The 20,011-nt window shown below is 43.4% G+C and overlaps 1 protein-coding gene across 5 annotated transcripts in view; it reads right to left on the bottom strand.

The window, feature by feature from the left end:
- Positions 1 to 20,011, bottom strand: part of LOC116970974 (spindlin-Z-like) — a 66,859-nt gene that overhangs the window by 10,429 nt on the left and 36,419 nt on the right. For 3 of the 5 annotated variants that reach the window (XM_033017722.1, XM_033017723.1, XM_033017724.1), the window contains one exon: positions 4,143 to 4,191. In XM_033017722.1, coding sequence (XP_032873613.1) covers positions 4,143 to 4,191 — 49 coding nt within the window. Of the gene's footprint in view, positions 1 to 4,142; positions 4,192 to 9,882; positions 10,103 to 20,011 lie in introns of all 5 variants that reach the window. The other 2 variants (XM_033017721.1, XM_033017720.1) reach the window with 2 other exon arrangements.

Below are 20,011 nucleotides of genomic sequence, written 5' to 3'. Positions count from 1 at the left end.
TCTTTTCAATCTTTCCTCATATGACAGTCCCGCCATTCCAGGGATCAATCTCATGAATCTACGCTGCACAGCCTCAATCACAAGGATGTCTTTCCTCAAATTAGGAGACCAAAACTGTATGCAATACTCCAGATGTGATCTTACCAGAGCCCTATACAACTGCAGAAGAACCTCTACTCCTATACTGAAATCCTCTTGTTATGAAGGCCAACATTCCATTAGCTTTCTTCACTGCCTGCTGTACCTGCACGCCAACTTTCAGTGACCGGTGTACAAGGACACCCAGGTCTCGCTGTACCTCCCCCTTACCTAACCTAACCCCATTGAGATAATAATCTGCCCCTTGTTTTTGCCACCAAAGTGGATAACCTCACATTTATCTATATTATACTGCATATGTCACGCATCTGCCCACTCACTTAACCTGTCCAGGTCACCCTGCAACCTCCTAACATCCTCTTTACTGTTCACACTGCCACCCAGCTTTGTGTCATCCGCAAACTTGCTAGTGTTGCTCCTAATTCCCTCTTCCAAATCATTCATATATATGGTAAATAGTTGCGGCCCCAACACTGAGCCTTGCGGCACTCCACTCACCACTGCCTGCCATTCTGAAAAGGACCCGTTCACTCCTACTCTTTGCTTCCTGTCTGCCAACCAATTTTCTATCCACGTCAACACCCTACCCCCAATACCATGTGCTCTAATTTTAGTCACCAGTCTCCCATGCGGGACCTTATCAAAGGCTTTCTGAAAGTCTAGACACACTACATCCACTGGCTCCCCTTCATCCATTTTACTTGTCACATCCTCAAAAAATTCCAGAAGATTAGTCAAGCATGATTTTCCTTTCATAAATCGATGCTGACTTGGACTAATCATTTTACTGCTATCCAAATGCCCCATTATTACCTCTTTAATAATTGACTCCAGCATCTTTCCCACCACCGAAGTCAGGCTAACTGGTCTGTAATTCCCCATTTTCTCTCTCGCTCCTTTCTTGAAAAGTGGGATAACATTAGCTATCCTCCAATTCACAGGAACTGATCCTGAATCTATTCAACATTGGAAAATGATCACAAATGCATCGACTATTTCTACAGCCACCTACCTGAGGACCCTGGGATGCAGTCCATCAGGCCCCGGGGATTTATCATCCTTCAGTCCCATTAGCCTACCCAATACTATTTCTCGCCTAATGAACATTTCTTTCAGTTCCTCGACTCCCTTAGATCCTCTGTCCTCCAGTACTTCTGGGAGATTGTTTGTGTCTTCCTTAGTGAAGACAGATCCGAAATACCTGTTCAATTCTTCTGCCATTTCCTTGTTCCCCATAATAGTTTCACCCGCGTCTGCCTTCAAGGGACTCACATTTGACTTTGCTATTCTTTTTCCCTTAACATATCTAAAGAAGCTTTTACTGTCCTTCTTTATATTCCTGGCCAGCTTCCCTTCGTACTTCATCTTTTCTGCCCATATTGCCCGTTTTGTTTCCTTCTGTTTTCCTATGAAAGTTTCCCAATCCTCTGGCTTCCAGCTACTTTCAAGAGAGTGCTAGATAGGGCTCTTAAAAATAGCGGAGTCAGGGGATATGGGGAGCAGGCAGGAACGGGATAGTGATTGGGAATGATCAGCTGGCTCGAAGGGCCGAATGTCTACTCTTTGCTGTGTTATACATCTTTTCTTTTAGTTTTATTCTATCCCTAACTTCTCTTGTCAACCACGGTTGCCTCCTACTCCCCTGAATATAGCCAACAATACAAAGCCAACAATAAATTATTACCGGTAACTGCAGTTTCAATACCTATAATCAACGACTCGGCTTTAAGATTTTGAGTATAGACCGGTAATTATAGAATAGAGAACAGAATAGTTTAGGAATAGGCCCTTGGCCAAGAGGCTTCTGAGGATAGAACCGGATATCCAAAATATACATCTTTTGTTACAGTGTTGAGGGTTCAATCCCTGAATACATAAAACACAGAATATTACGTGACAGGCAGGCTGTGCATTGAGTGGCAGTTGATACACCTTTAACTATGTGTTAATATATGAAATGGCCACCGAATATTTTCCCTGATCGCATCATGAAGGTTTCATTGTGGGTCAATTAACATGCAAATTTATCTATTGTCCAAAATGTTACAATATTTCAATGTTTCACACCCAATGATTGGCTTTGATTGCCTTAAAGTATCCTTGCATGTTAAACTGTGAACAGGTTATTTTGTCATTTTGAACATTGGTTCTTGTTTTAATAAATAACTCCTACCTTTTCTACCACTCTTACTGGCACGTTGTGCAAAGTTTTCCCTCACGTTCCCACTGCATCTGTTATTCATTACTTTTACCATGTGTCTCCTGGTCATCGCTATATATAGCGATGACCAGGAGACACATGGTAAAAGTAATGAATAACTCGAAACTGCACATAAATTATATATATATATAATTAAAACTCAGATCTTGACCACTTCCTGTTTGCACTGCATATTGATTTTAGAAAAAACGCTACCACTTATGGCTGTGATTTTTGGCCATCTTACTCGCACTCCGCTGCGCAGGACAAGAGGATTTTTCCCATCAATGAAAAATAAAACGTATTAATGTTTAAAAAATGTTGAGATTCTCTCTCCTGTCAATCACACCATGAATGTCACGCCCCTTCCGGTGGGAGGGACTATAAAACCCGGAAGTGTGGACTGCCTCGGTCTCTGCAAGATGGGGGAGCGAGAGGTCACGACTCTCAGTCTGAGCTGAACACATGTCTACTAAACTGTGAGTGGTTTTACTGACCTGTGAGTGCCCTTAATGTGGTTTGAAAAAGCAAATGTGGTGGTGGTGGTTGGTTTGAAAAAGTAAAGCAAATGTGGTGGTGGTTGGTTGGTTTGAAAAAGCAAAGCAAATGTGGTGGTGGTTGGTTGGTTTGAAAAATCAAAGCAAATGTGGTGGTGATGGTTTGAAAAAAGTTGAGATTCTCTCTCCTGTCAATCACGCCATGAGAGCCAAGCCCCTTCCGGTTGGAGGTGGGGGACTATAAAACCCGGAAGTGTGGGCATGGCTCAGTCTCTGCAAGATGGGGAGGAGAGGTCACGACTCTCTGTCTGAGCAGTGAACCAACTGAACACACTGAATGTCTACTGAACTGTGAGTGTGGTTTTTATGTGTTTTTTTGTGGTGTTTTATGTGGTTTTGTGGTGGTTTCACTCTGCTTGAAATGATATGAGACTGGACTTGAATTTGGTGGCCTTGCACCCTGCTTGTAATGGCATGAAACTGCATTTGAATTTGATAGCCTTGCACCCTGCTTGAAGTGGCATGAAACTGCACATAAATCTGGTGGTCTTGCACCCTGCTTGAAGTGGCATGAAACTGCACTTGAATTTGGTGGCCTTGCACCCTGCTAGAAGTGGCATGAAACTGCACTTGAATTTGGTGGCCTTGCAGCCTGCTTGAAATGGTATGAAACTGCATTTGAATTTGGTGGCCATGTACCCTGCTTGAAATGGCATGAAACTGCACTTGAATTTGGTGGCCTTGCACCCTGCTTGAAGTGGTAGTAAATTGCTCTTGAATGTGGTGGCCTTGCACTCTGCTTGAAGAGGTAGGAAACTGCACTTGAATTTGGTGGCCCTGCACCCTGCTTGAAATGGTAAGAAACTGCATTTGAATTTGGTGGCTTTGCACCCTGCTTGAAATGGAATTTCAAGGAATAGCCGTGAGTCAACTGCCAGCCCACCAGCCGTGAGTGAGTGAGCTGCCAGCACACCAGGCTTGAGTGACTGAGCTGCCAGCCCAAGAATCCATTCGGCCCACAATGTCCATACTAGCGTCTGTAAACAAGTCCCCTCAGCCCACAACACCCATACTAGCGCTCCAGAAAGCCCCACCTCCCCCCCCCCCCCCCCCCCCCCACACTGGCCACCTATATTGGAATTGGTGGAGAGGTGGGATATTGCATTGGGGGACCAGCCCTTGCATGTGTGTGTATATATATATTATATATATATGAAAGAACTGAATTAACAACTTCTCCCTATATGCTTGTTAGCTTCACTCCCAACAATCCTAGTCATCTTCAATTCCTTGTAATTTAATGACAACATGACAGTTTACATCTGTTATGACTTTGACAGACGCACCTGTGATTACTTTTCTTCTTCATCATATTACCAGACACACCAGGAAGACCTTAAGAAAACAGAAAGTGAATAAGTCTAATCAGCAATGCAGAATGTTGATGTACTTTTACATAATCAGAAGCAAATAGCTCTATTCAGTTTGCAAGTGTGACCGGCAATCTGTAACTAATCTCCACTCTGACATCTGCATCCGACACATCCAATGATGCACAAGAATGTACATCTAATGTACAGATGTCTGAAACTAAACATTGTGAATTGTGAATATGACACAACTTGCGTAAAGTTATTAGCTTTGTTCATGCATTGTGCTCAAAAACATGGCATTGGGCAATCCAGTTTCTAACCTCTCATCCTTCAATTAGGCATCTTTAAACCTTCCATGTTCATCTCACTTCCGGCTGTCTGCCCTCCACAACCTCCAACCTTATCGTTCCCCAGCCCCGCATGGCCCAGTTTTACCTTCTCCCCAAAATCCAAAAACAGAACTGCCCTGGCAGACCCATTGTTTATGTCTACTCCTGTCCCACTGAAATCATTTCCACATACCTCAACTCCATCCTATTCCCCCTGGTCCAATCACTCCTGACCTTTGTCCAAGACACCTCACATGTCCTTCTCTTCAATGACTTCCGTTTTCCAGTCCCTCACTCCCTCATCTTTACTATGGACGTTCAGTCACTCTACACCTCCATCCCCCCAGGAAGGCCTTAAGGACTTCCGTTTCTTCCTCAACTGCAGAACCATCCATCCAATTCCCCTCTACCAACACTCCTCCGGTCCTCACCCTTAACAACTTCCCTTTTGACTCTTCCCACTTCCTCCAAATCAAAGGCGTAGCCATCGCACTCGCATCGACCCCAGCTTTGCCTGCCTCTTTATAGGATGCGTTAAACAATCCCTGTTCCAGGCGTACACTGGCCCTATCCCCGAACTCTATCTCTGCTAAATTGACGACTGCATCGGGGCTACCTCCTACACCCATGTAGATCTCATGGACTTCGGTAACTTCACTACCAATTTCCATCCTGCACTCAAATTCACTTGGACTATCTCCGACACTTCCCTCCACTTTCTTGATTTCACCGTCACCATCAAAGGAGATAGACTATCCACAAACGTCTAATTCTACTGACTACCGCTGCTATCTAGGCTACACTTCCTCCCACCCTGATTCCTACAAAGACTCTATCCTTTACTCCCATTTCCTCAATCTCCGCAGCATCTGTGCCCAAGATGAGGTGTTCCATACCAGGATATCTGAGGTCCTCATTCTTTAGGGAACGGGGGTTCCCCTCTTCCATCAAAGATGAGGCCCTCACACGGGTGTCCTCGGTACCCTGCAGCTCTGCTCTTGCTCCCCATCCCCCGAGTTGCATAATCCTCCTACATTTTCGCTACCTCCAACGAGATCCTACCACTAGTCACATCTTCCCATCTCCACCCCTTTCCGCTTTCTGCAGAGATTGCTCCCTTCGCAAATACCTGGTTAACGCATCCCTCCCCACCCAAACCTCCTCGCCAGGTACTTTCCCCTGCAACTGCAGTATATGCAACACCTATCCCTATACTTTCTCACTCAACCCCGTCCAGGGACCCCGATAGCCCTTTCAGGCGAGGCAGAAATTCACTTGCACCTCCTCCAACCGCACCTACTGTATCCGCTGTTCTAGGTGTGGACTCCTTTATATCAGCTAGACCATGCGCAGACTGGGCAATCGTTTAGCTGGACACTTTCGCTCAGTCCGCCTTAGCCTATGCGATCACCCGGTTGCCAAACCCTTTAACTCCCCTTCCCATACTGACCTTTCTCTCCTGGGTCTCCTCCACTGTCAGAATGAGGCTGAACACAAATTGGAGGAATAGCACCTCATGTTTTGCTTGGGTAGCAAAAACCCTTACATTCCTTCTTTCTCCCTCCCTCCCTCCTCCACCCTAGTCGTCCTACTGGTTTCACTGGCATCATGCTTAGTTTCATTGTTTGTATCCAGTCGTTAGATTTTCCACAACCAACAATGGATCACTGTGGGCTCCACCTTTCCTTGATCATGTTGGAGGCTTTGATATGTTCTTTTCATACCTTTCATTCATTTGTTCTTTGAACTTTTTCATATCTCTAGTTTCCCTCTCTCATGGTGAAGAAGGGTCTCCACCCGAAACGTCACCTATTCCTTTTCTCCAGAGATGCTACCTGTCCCGCTGAGTTACTCCAACATTTTGTGTCTATCTTCGGTGTAAACCAGCATCTGTAGTTTCTTCCTACAGTATATTCAACAAGTAAAAATTACATGGAAGATAAGGAGTCTGCATTGTTTTAGTATAAGGCAGTTGATTTCCCCAATATTGGTAGCCTGCCCACTATGAGACTATTGGCAACATCATCACACCATCCCTTTACCCTCCCCTTGAGAAGATCGCTGTGAACTGTGAGCATTGAGTTTTGCAGTCTGGAATGCAGTAATCAAAAGGTTAAAACACAACCTCGCAGGAGAGAAGAATGAATAGAGTGTTCAGACTTAACATTTGGAGCAAAAAAACAAAGTGCTGGAGAATTTATCAGGTCATGCAGCATCTATGGAGGGAATGGATAGATGACGTTTCAGATGAGGACCCATCTCCAGACTGACTGGAGTACGTTGAAGAGAGCTGGAAAAGAGAGGTGGGGACAGGACATAGTCTGGCAAGTGATAGGAGGATACAGGTGAAGGAAGATGGGTTTGATTAGCAGATGGGTGGAATAAGTGATAAAGGCTAAAGGTGCAAAGGAGACAAAAGGATGGCAGATAGAGACAAAAGGAGTGAAATGGAAAGCTAAAGGGAAGGGTATGGGTGATGGGGGAATAGTAGGATAAAAGCAAAATAGGGGACGGGGATGGGAGATGAATGTACAAAGGAGTGAAAAGGATCAGGGAGAAATATGTGCACAATGGGATGGGGATATGGGATGGAGAAGATATGGTGTGATGGTGTTGCCAATAGACTCATATTGGGGAAATCAACTGCTTTGTACAAAAACAGTACTTGGAATGGCAAGAAAGGCTGTGGCTACATGACGATTGAGGACACATACACACATGGGGAGAGACCTAAAATTTGGGACCCAGATTGATGGATACTCCAAGTCTTGCCAGGACTTAATCAGTATACTGCACAAGTTGCGAGACTTGTACTTTGTACTTGCAATCAACAATTTGAATAAAGCTACGCACAGTCATTAGTGTTGTGCCTCTGATATAAGTGTGAGTACAGACTGGAGAAAACTGACAGTACTCCCTGTCTATTGGAAAGTCGCCATTGGGTCTTTCAGGCCCATAATTTGAGCTTTGTGGAATGGATGGTCAGGTTAGGAAAGTGAAAGGTTGCCTCCATCACACCTTTTCTGACTTTGTCACCTCAGTCCTAATGTCTCTAATGGATCCTCCGTTTTCCTCAAACATGGATTCTCCTTCACATGATTGGCAAGGCTCTCACCACATCCGTTCCACCATCTGCAGTTCTGCCTCACCACCAGTATCAGGTTGATTCCCCCTTTCTGCACTTTTTGCCCTCGCAGCTGTCACAATTTTCAATTTCTGACAATTGTTATGAAATGCTTCATTTTAGAGGCTTTAAGATCTCTACTTGGCACATGGAAGTGCAGGGAATGGAGGGATATCGATTAGTGCAGGCAGATGAGATCAGCTGGGCATCATGTTTGCCACAAATATTGTGGGCCATAGGACCTGTACTGTACTGGACTGTTAATCCTGCTTCTAAAACTCTCATCTGATTAAAATCCTGATGGACTGCAATAGGTGCGCTTCGGAACAATGTGGCTAATTACGTCAAACCCCATTTTGCTGAATTTTCAAATCGCAGCAACTAATCTGGGAACCTTCTTCACAGTCACTATGATTTTCCTCAGCACACTTATGAAAAAGGTAAAGTTTTCCAGGCATTTATTTTCTTTCCCCGTTAAATTTAAATCTATCATTCTTTCCACGATTTTATGGACCCCTTTCTTTATTTCAGTTTTGATTCCGTACAATAACTAAACCAACATGCATCGAAGAAATCACAGCACAGAAGAAAGCTAGTCATCATCTTCGACTTTTGGCATTCCAATAGGTTGTACCCGCAGGTGCTCTCTCCCTTTAATTCACACTTCCAACACCATAAATATCCATGGCACCTTCCTTTGCGAATGCATGGCAGGAAAAGCTGCAGCTACATGAGGTCGAGGACAAACACACCACCTAAGATCCAGAGCATATCTTCACTGTGATGTAAAAAAATGTTGCAGCATTGCTAATTAAATTCCTCAGTAATTCCAGATAAACAGTCTCTTTTAATTTGCTCCTAAATGTTGCCCCTTGTACTATAACACTTTTTGTCAGACTCCCTCTTGCCTTACATCTTATCAAAGAGTTTGTCATTTGTTCTTGCCTCCCTTTCCTTTTCTCTGCTCCTTAAAACTGTTTAACTATTCCAAGTTCCAATGTCATTGATCTGAAATGTTAGACCTCTGTGGATGCAATGTGTCTTCCTCATATTTGCAGTGATATTTGTGATATGTCAGCCTTAAACTGGACCAAAATGGTTGTTTTCTGCAAGAAATGTTTAAAATGTTTACCTTATGGAGCAGAGTAAATAGATCTACGAGGCCTATATATGTTTGTCAAATAAACAACAAATGCAGCCAGTTAAATTATCACACAATTATTGCAGCACCAAATTGCAGCAACTGAGGCAGGATATAGATTGAAAAACAGCCTCCTTCTATGTGATGGTGAATTTACAAAAGGAATTGATTATTTCTCTCTATCCCATCTTATCCACAATAAGCTTCCATGAAGGATTAAATAATAATAAATTAGCCTTGCATGATAGTATCTCTACTTGTCACATAGTCCAGAGTGATGCAATGAAGAATAAAACCATGGAGCGGTGGCAAAAGTTGTTTGTTACCAATTGGCAGTGCTGGGGGTGTTCAATGTCTGGTTAGTAGAAAGAAAGTGAGTTGGAGGACTTGACCTGATCATCAGATGAGACAGCAGGTCCGGGAGTCAACGCCTTGTGGTGTGGAGGAGGTCCAAAATAGAGCCAATATATGTATAATTATTAAAAAGCAATCAACTGAACTGAAGGGGGGGAATAGTTTAATGGTGATGTGCGAGGCATGTTTTTTAAACAGAGGATGATGGGCACCTGAAACACATTGCCAGGGGTGGTAGTGGAGGCAGATACAAGAGTGAAATTTAATAGGCTTTAAGATAGGCGCATGGAAATGCAGGGAATGGAGGAATATTGGTCTGTGCAGGCAGATGAGATCAGCTTGGCATCATATTTGGCACATTGTGGTTCCTGTGCTGTACTGTTCTATAGTATGTTCTATGAATCCTGTTTTCAACACTCAATGATTTGCGCATTAATGAAAAAGGCAACGTTTTGCAACTGTGTTTCCAGGCATTTAGTTTCTTTTCCTGTTAAATTTTAATCTATTGATCATTCCACATTTTCTTTGACCCCTTACTTTATTTCAATTTTGATTTCCGCACAATAAATAATCTAACATGCATCAAAGAAATTACAAGACAAAGCTAGTTGGATCGCACGCCCCGAAACAATGGATTGTTATCCAAATTGTAAAAAAGAGGGGCAGGGCGAGGGGTGGTGTGGGGTGGGGGGGAGGGAGGTGGGAAAAGATGAGAAGCACAAAATAAATCGAATAGATACTTCCTTTGCCTTTAACAAATCTTACCTGCTGCATCAATTGATAACCTCTGACTGGATCGCTTCCCAAATGGAGTCTTCATTCATCTGCATAGGACGCACAGGTTTTGGTAAAGTAAAGCTAAAGTGGTGCCTGCAGCGTGATGTAGAGACTCCCAAGCTGTGCACACAACTCCACAGCAGTGGTACCCAGCACTGGTATTAAGGGTTGCATGGAACCAGGATTAGTACATAGGAATCCAGTAGACCTGTTTTTTAAAAAAAGATAAGTAATTATTCCTGAATAATTGTCATCTGGCTGACAAAACTATTGAAACAAATATAAGTACAGGCACATCATTTCAAAATTATTGACATCATTTCTCTTGTACATCCAGAATAATTACTTTGACTTTCCCAATTAAATTGCCAGCATTCACCTCCCATAAGCATCAGCAAGTGAAGGATTTTACCACCTACAAACAAGTTCCTTAAGGGCCTGTCCCACCAGCATGCGATTGCGTGCGTCTAGCGCGACCAAACGTGGTGGCTTGAGGCGTATGGCCTCGCGGGGCCGGCCCCACTTCCAACCGCGGAGCCGTCTGGCGTTGTGAGGGGCTGGTTCCGACATCATACTCACCAATCAGCTGGGCAGGAGGCGGGCCGACTGAATTTGAACGTCACACGGCGTCGGGCGGTTACGTCATCATGCAACGGCATGCCGGGCGGTGACGTCATCACGCAATGCCATGCGCTAGGTGTACACCGTCAAAACGTTGCGTACGGCGTCAAGACGCTGCCTACGGTGTTGAGACACTGCGTACGCCCGTCAAGGTGCTGCGTACTGCCTCAATACGGCTGCGGGCCGACAGGCCGTTGTCGCGCGGAATTTTTGGACTGTGTCAGTTTTTCGGAGCCCAGCGAGATGTCGGGACCAGCCCCGCAAAACTCCATACGGCTCCGGCGATCGAAGTGGGACCGGCCCCATACGCTCAAGCGACCACGTTAGGTCACGTTAGCTGGTGGGACAGGCCCTTAAGTTCCTGGCATGGCTCTAATAATGCTTATCAAGCTGATTTAGATAGTAATAAAGCATAAACTTGCAGAACCCCTGAGGATACACTGGGGTACCACGTCTGTACATCAGGCTGCAGTGGCACAAGAACAGCAATCCTTTCATTTGAACTGATAGGTATAGCAGAGTATAGAATGCATTTTTATTTATTTTTTGGCTTTAACTATTATTAAGAACATTTAAATAATTAAACATTAAGTGATTCATTTGTAATAATTTATTTTTAATGTAAGTCAGTGTGCAGAAGGGTCCCAACCCAAAATATCTGTCCATTCCTTCCACAGGTGCTGCATGATCCGCTGAGTTCCTCTGGCACGTTGTTTTGCTCAAGATTCCAGCACCTGCAGTTTCTTGTGTCTCCACTTAATTTTTATATATCTTTTGACGTCACTCGCAGCGTGTGGAAGAAGGGTGCACAGAGCAGACCCATTAGTGACCCAAGAGTTCTAAGCTTAGGTCAAGGTGTTAAGTCCTATGTGTTATAAGTATCTAACTTTAGGGTAATTATACTGTATCAATCTATATTTCAAAAATGAATTTACTTCACGACCCGAGTATCTTTTCCAAATGGTTTAGCTGGCAATAATCACTGTTTCAAGCCGCAGGTTCTCCTCCCAATGAAGGGGCAGATACTTCCATTGAACAGAGTAGTTCAAACACAGTTATATTTTTAAATGAAGCATGTTTAATTCTGAGGAGTAATTTCTCCAGAGGGTTATAATTTATCAAGGATTTCCAAAACACAAGTACAATACTATAATACTAGAAAAACGTTTGAGTTGCAGATGAACAAGTTGTCCGTCGAGAACAGAGGCTGAGGAGTGGATTCTGTGTCATTTGTCTGTAACGCCCTATCACCTTCACTGTCTTCTAACATTTGTACTGCTTATTATACTAGTTGACATCATCTTTGTGTGATGTTTTGTAACGACATTGCAGGCCAAGTAGACACCATGACTTAATTAACGCCGGCCTTATTTTTTCTTTACTAACATCACAATATCAGTACGGTTACTGTGGACCACATGGTTCTTCTTTTCTAATCAGTTCTTGGGTCAGGAGGGTCATCATCTTAAGGTCATCATGGTCAGTATTCCTTCTCTTGACAATGTCAACATGATAGGCAAAGTGTACTGGTCAGAAGCTTACCTTAATTAACAATAAGCCTCTGAACTTAGGACAGTTTCTGCTGCTGTGCTAAAAAACTGAGGTCAGCAATAAGCTTTTTGGGCCTGGATTGTGTTGAAATATCACACACCAATCTTATTAAATGATGACTTCTAGCCCAGCTCGTCCTTGCTGAAACTAATTTTGAGATCTGTCTCCTGCCAAGGTTCCCCCTGGGCGTGACTCTCACTTCACCAATAAGCTACCAGGATAGAGGAGCTTTTCCTTGATTAGGTGCCCAAGGAACTCATTGAGTATCCCTCAATAGAAGGGTTTCTGCATGATCATATTTATCTGTGGTCACCTCCTTAATCTCAGCTGCACACATCTCTTCACATGAGAAGATTTCTGATCATCATTTCTTCCTACAATAATCATTTTATGTGCCTGACAACCACACAAATACCCTTATAATGTTCATCTTAAATGTTTTTTCTTCATGGACAGTTCTCGCTTTTTACAATCTTTGAAATAATTCAAGTTTAGACCACAGTCTTTGTTACCATTAGATCATCTCATCAGCTGGTGATGTCTTTTATTGAGCCAAAAATGGTTAATTTATTTTCATTGGAGTGTTTAAATTTTCTTTGGACATTGCTTAAGATTCAATTATTTGAATTTTCTGGATATAAGACCTTTCTTCATCAGCCCACAAAATTGTGTCTTAGTTGAAGAGAATCAAATTCAGCAATATGTCTGAGGTAAAACAGATAGAGGAAGGCTTCCCTTTATATTTACTGACAAAACGAGGGGTATAGTCCCTCGGTTGAAAATTCTGGTTGGACTTCCACTTCTGGGTGACCAGAATAAGGCTTCAGAATGTATGGCTTGTTTAGGTTCCTCCCATGGGAATGAATATCCAGGTGTTGCTGTATCCTGGCATTCTGACACCAAAAAGACCACCCACATAAGTCTCTTCCCATTTTGGTGACAATTAATCCTGGATATACATATCCAGGTCTTCCCCACTTTACTTTATTAGGTATTGAGCATGATTTGGAGTGATCCATCGTCCCAACTTTTCTCTTTTTCTAGAAAACTTTGAGCAAGGGCTATCCGATCTGTTCTGTCAGGCAATGGAATTATGTCAATAAAATATATAGATTGTTCTTGTAACATTAAATATAACATAATTTGCAACATTGATAGGCCAAGTGGTCCTACTTATTGCAATATGTTCTGGGATATTACTAATAGTTAAGAATAACAATTATAAGCAGCCCTCCTTGTTCACAAGTGGAAGTGATTAGCCTCTGTGTGTTTTCCACTCGGTGGTCGACCAGAAATGGTGATCCCATTCCACTGCACTCCTGATATAATGAAGGTGAGTACAGATCAGAACTGGTTTAACTATATTCACCAGTTTAAAACATATTTCTAGGGCTTTAGCGCAGCATACTGTGCACCCTGGTTCCCTAAATGACGAGTTTATAACTCATGAGGTTCTGTTTCATGTAAGAATTTATCTTTTATAATTGCTGTTCCTGCTTGTAGCCGACTAGGTTCATTTTTAGATAAGCAAATACAATATGTGCTTATCTAAAAGTGATCGCAGGCTTTTAGATAACACATATATTTGCAGGGAATGTACAAATATGGAACATGAAGTCGTGATGGTGGTCGTTCTTAATATTGGACTTGTTGAAAGTCAACAGTTTCTTATAGGGATCGTTTCCTCCATGTTCAGGAACACATCACTGTTTCTAAGAAGAGAATAAATTGCATCCTAATTTAATTGCCTCTATGTCAACCATTTCACAATGGTATGGATATTATTATATGTGATCATGGTACTTATGTATAACTTTTTTTTTAAATGTCTTCGATTATTTTGTCTTGCTAGTAATCTAACTGTTGCTGGATATAGTTGGTCTAGTGCAGTCTTATAGTTTCACATTTAAAAATCTGTGTGAACCAACAGGAGGCATCAGGGGCTCCTATTAGAAGAAGCAGTTTGTATGTTATGAGGAAAGTTGATCTAGTGATTTTATACTCACTTCTATCGTCTGTTTAATCCTGTATAACTGTAGAGGCACTTTAAAAATTGGACATTCTACTTGGACAATAGACAATGGGTGCAGGAGTAGGCCATTCGGCCCTTCGAGCCAGCACCACCATTCAATGTGATCATGGCTGGTCATCCATAATCAATACCCCGTTCCTGCCTTCTCCCCATATCCCTTGACTCCGCTATCTTTAAGAGCTCTATCTAACTCTCTCATGAAAGCATCCAGAGAACCTGCCTCCACCGCCCTCTGAGGCAGAGAATTCCACAGACTCACAACTCTCTGTGTAAAAAAGTATTTCCTCATCTCCATTCTAAATGGCGTACCCCTTATTCTTAAACTGTGGTCCCTGGTTCTGGCCTCCCCCAACATCGGGAACATGTTTCCTGCCTCTAGTGTGTCCAAACCCTTAATAATCTTATATGTTTCAATAAGCTCCCCTCTCATCCTAAATTCCAGAGTGTACAAACACAGCCGCTCCATTCTATCAACATATGACATTTCCGCCATCCCGGGAATTAACCGTGTGAACCTACGCTGCATTCCCTCAATAGCAAGAATGTCCTTTCTCAAATTTGGGGACCAAAACTGCACACAATACTCCAGGTGTGGTCTCACTAGGGCCCTGTACAACTGCAGAAGGACCTCTTTGCTCCTATACTCAACTCCTCTTGTTATGAAGGCCAACATGCCATTTGCTTTCTTCACTGCCTGCTGTACCTGCATGCTTACTTTCAGTGATTGATGAACAAGGACCTCCAGATCCCGTTGTACTTCCCCTTTTCCCAACTTGATACCATTTAGATAATAATCTCACATTCATCCACATTAAACTGCATCTGCCATGCATCTGCCCACTCACCCAACCTGCCCAAGTCACCCTGCATTCTCATAGCATCTCACAGTTCACACTGCCACCCAGCTTTGTGTCATCTGCAAATTTGCTAATGTTACTTTTAATCCCTTCATCTAAATCATTAACATATATTGCAAATAGCTGCGGTCCCAGCACCGAGCCTTGTAGTACCACACTAATCACTGCCTGCCATTCTGAAAGGGACCCGTTAATCCCTAATCTTTGTTTCCTGTCTGCCAACCAGATTCAGATTCAGATTCAACTTCAGATTTAACTTTAATTGTCATTGTCAGTGTACAGTACAGAGACAACGAAATGCAGTTAGCATCTCCCTGGAAGAGCGACATAGAATATGATTTCAATAAATAAATCTATTTACATGCATGCAGTCATAGTGTTTTTCCTGTGGGAGGTGTCCAGGGGGGGGGGGGGGGTACATTGTTGAGTAGTGTGACAGCCAATTTTCTATCCATGTCAGCACCCTATCCCCAAATACAATGTGCTCTAATTTTTCCCCACTAATCTCCTATGTGGGACCTTATCAAATGCTTTCTGAAAGTCCAGGTACACTACGTCCACTGGCTCTCCCTTGTCCATTTTCTTAGTTACATCCACTAAAAATTCCAGAAAATTAGTTGGGCATGATTTCCCCTTCGTAAATTCATGCTGACTCAGACCGATCCTGCTACTGCTATCCAAATGTGCCGCTATTTCATCTTTTATAATTGACTCCAGCTTCTTCCCCACCACCGATGTCAGGCTAACTGGTCTATAATTCCGTTTTCTCTTTCCCGCCTTTCTTAAAAAGTGGGATAACATTACTTACTCTCCAATCCACAGGAACTGATCCTGAATCTATAGAACATTGGAAAATGATCACTAATGCGTCCACGATTTCTAGAGCCACTTCCTTAAGTACCCTGGGATGCAGACCATCAGGCCCTGGGGATTTGTCAGCCTTCAGTCCCATAAGTCCACCCAACACCATTTCCTGCCTAATGTGGATTTCCTTCAGTTCCTCCGTCACCGTTCTATTGTGAATCACGTACCCAAGATCCTCTGGCCACTAGTGCATCAGGGGGATTGTTTGTGTCCTTCTTAGTGAAGACGGATCCAAAGTACCTGTTCAACTTGTCTGCCATTTCCTTGTTCCCCATAATAAATTCACCCTTTTCAATCTTCAAGGGTCCAACTTTGGTCTTAACTAATTTTTCCCGCTTCACGTAGCTAAAGAAGCTTTTACTTTATATTCTTTATATTCCTGGCTAGCTTACCTTCGTACCTCATCTTTTCTCCCCGTATTGCCTTTTTAGTTATAGAAACATAGAAAATAGGTGCAGGAGTAGGCCATTCGGCCCTTCGAGCCTGCACCGCCATTCAATATGATCGTGGCTGATCATCCAACTCAGTATCCTGTACCTGCCTTCTCTCCATACCCCCTGATCCCTTTAGCCACAAGGGCCACATCTAACTTCCTCTTAAATATAGCCAATGAACTGGCCTCAACTACCTTCTGTGGCAGAGAATTCCAGAGATTCACCACTCTCTGTGTGAAAAATGTTTTCCTCATCTCGGTCCTAAAAGATTTCCCCCTTATCCTTAAACTGTGACCCATTGTTCTGGACTTCCCCAACATCAGGAACAATCTTCCTGCATCTAGCCTGTCCAACCCTTTAAGAATTTTGTAAGTTTCTATAAGATCCCCCCTCAATCTTCTAAATTCTAGCGAGTATAAACCGAGTCTATCCAGTCTTTCTTCATATGAACATCCCAGGAATCAGTCTGGTGAACCTTCTCTGTGCTCCCTCTATGGCAAGAATGTCTTTCCTCAGATTAGGAGACCAAAACTGTACGCAATACTCCAGGTGTGGTCTCACCAAGACCCTGTACAACTGCAGTAGAACCTCCCTGCTCCTATACTCAAATCCTTTTGCTATGAATGCTAACATATCATTCGCCTTCTTCACTGCCTGCTGCACCTGCATGCCTACTTTTAATGACTGGTGTACCATGACACCCAGGTCTCGTTGCATCTCCCCCTTTCCTAATCGGCCACCATTCAGATAACAATCTACTTTCCTGTTTTTGCCACCAAAGTGGATAACCTCACATTTATCCACATTATACTGCATCTGCCATGCATTTGCCCACTCACCCAGCCTATCCCAGAGTACTTAAGGAAGTAGCTCCAGAAATAGTGGATGCATTAGTAATAATCTTTCAAAACTCTTTAGATTCTGGAGTAGTTCCTGAGGATTGGCGGGTAGCAAACGTAACCCCACTTTTTAAGAAGGGAGGGAGAGAGAAAACGGGGAATTACAGACCAGTTAGTCTAACATCGGTAGTGGGGAAACTGCTAGAGTCAGTTATTAAAGATGGGATAGCAGCACATTTGGAAAGTGGTGAAATCATTGGACAAAGTCAGCATGGATTTACAAAAGGTAAATCATGTCTGACGAATCTTATAGAATTTTTCGAGGATGTAACTAGTAGCGTGGATAGGGGAGAACCAGTGGATGTGGTGTATCTGGACTTCCAGAAGGCTTTCGACAAGGTCCCACATAAGAGATTAGTTTACAAACTTAAAGCACACGGCATTGGGGGTTCAGTATTGATGTGGATAGAGAACTGGCTGGCAAACAGGAAGCAAAGAGTAGGAGCAAACGGGTCCTTTTCACAATGGCAGGCAGTGACTAGTGGGGTACCGCAAGGCTCAGTGCTGGGACCCCAGCTATTTACAATATATATTAATGATCTGGATGAGGGAATTGAAGGCAATATCTCCAAGTTTGCGGATGACACTAAGCTGGGGGGCAGTGTTAGCTGTGAGGAGGATGCTAGGAGACTGCAAGGTGACTTGGATAGGCTGGGTGAGTGGGCAAATGTTTGGCAGATGCAGTATAATGTGGATAAATGTGAGGTTATCCATTTTGGTGGCAAAAACAGGAAAGCAGACTATTATCTAAATGGTGGCCGACTAGGAAAAGGGGAGATGCAGCGAGACCTGGGTGTCATGGTACACCAGTCATTGAAAGTGGGCATGCAGGTGCAGCAGGCAGTGAAGAAAGCGAATGGTATGTTAGCTTTCATAGCAAAAGGATTTGAGTATAGGAGCAGGGAGGTTCTACTGCAGTTGTACAGGGTCTTGGTGAGACCACACCTGGAGTATTGCGTACAGTTTTGGTCTCCAAATCTGAGGAAGGACATTATTGCCATAGAGGGAGTGCAGAGAAGGTTCACCAGACTGATTCCTGGGATGTCAGGACTGTATTATGAAGAAAGACTGGATAGACTTGGTTTATACTCTCTAGAATTTAGGAGATTGAGAGGGGATCTTATAGAAACTTACAAAATTCTTAAGGGGTTGGACAGGCTAGATGCAGGAAGATTGCTCCCGATGTTGGGGAAGTCCAGGACAAGGGGTCATAGCTTAAGGATAAGGGGGAAATCCTTTAAAACCGAGATGAGAAGAACTTTTTTCACACAGAGAGTGGTGAATCTCTGGAACTCCCTGCCACAGAGGGTAGTCGAGGCCAGTTCATTGGCTATATTTAAGAGGGAGTTAGATGTGGCCCTTGTGGCTAAGGGGATCAGAGGGTATGGAGAGAAGGCAGGTACGGGATACTGAGTTGGATGATCAGCCATGATCATATTGAATGGCGGTGCAGGCTCGAAGGGCCGAATGGCCTACTCCTGCACATAATTTCTATGTTTCTATCCAAGTCATCTTAGCATCCTCCACACAGCTAACACTGCTCCCCAGCTTTGTGTCATCTTCTGTTGCTCTTTAAACATTACCCAATCCTCTGGCTTCACGCTCATCTTTGCTATGTTATACTTCTTCTTTTATTTTCATACCGTCCTTGACTTCCCTTGTCAGTCACGGTCGCCCCTAACTCCCCTTGGAATCTTTCTTCCTCGTTGCAATGACCTGATCCAGCACTGATCCTGTTTAATAATATCTGAATTCAGTACAGAGATATCCGCGCCCATATCAACACAGCAGGATTGGATATGTCCACAAAATTTGGAACTTGGCATATGGAAAGATGAGACTAGGAATGTCTTTAGCTCATTCTTTATTTTGAACATTTTGAGTATAGTTGTGACTAGAATATTCCTGCATGGTGTTAATATATTAACATTGACCTTTACCCTCCTCACATTTTGTTAGATCGTGCCTGTACACACTGTTGCTTGCTTTTAATGCAATATAGGAGAGGGAGTGGTCCATTGTGGTGAGCCCTGTCCTTTCATATTCTATTGCGAATGACGAGGCATTTCCGTGATGTTCCTTCCACTTGATAGTCATTTCCATAACATATAAATGATCCCTGAATGTCCTTCAGCCTCATAATAAATAAGCCGGTTTATAAGTTTGTTCTTCAAAGGATGGAGCTGCAGGAAAAACTCTCTAGTTCGCACATCAGACCGTCAGGTTTGTGGACGAGTGTCCTGGCCCGAGGAGTTTGTCTAGTTTGTCGATAACCTCATCCATGCTGAGCTGGTGTATTGGGATGCTGAGATGCTGATCGTACAGAGGTTGGACTTTGAATAGGATTGCCTCTGTTCGATGTTTTTGGAACTGCTCCTATGTTCCCTTGCGGCACAGTGGTGCAGTAGTGGAGCTTCTGCCTTACAGCACCAATGACCTAGGGTTCATTGCTGACTATTGGTGCTATCTGTATGGAGTTTGTACGCTCTCCCTGTGACCGTGTGGGTTTTCTCCAGGTGCTCCATTTTCCTCCTACGTTCCAAAGAAGCACAAGTTTATAGATTAATTGCCTTCTGTAAATTGTCCCTAGTATATCGGATAGAACTAGTGTATGGGTGATTGCAGGTCAGCACGGACCTGGTAGGGCAAAGGGCCTATTTCTACGCTGTGTCTCGAAAAACAAGAACTGATGAGGAGGTGGAGGAGATGCCCCACAACTTTGCTGCCCTTGTGTTGGAACAAGTGTAATCCTGCTGCCACCAAGTGGCCACGCAGGGGTTCTTCAACGGCCTAAAACCTTCCTTGATTAGGTATTGGGCAAGAGCTATTTTGCACATTGCTGGAGGTGCTGAAAGGGGT

Source organism: Amblyraja radiata, chromosome 3 (genome assembly GCF_010909765.2).
Source record: "Amblyraja radiata isolate CabotCenter1 chromosome 3, sAmbRad1.1.pri, whole genome shotgun sequence".
Lineage (NCBI taxonomy): Eukaryota > Metazoa > Chordata > Chondrichthyes > Rajiformes > Rajidae > Amblyraja > Amblyraja radiata.
This window is presented reverse-complemented; position numbering and strand designations above follow the sequence as displayed.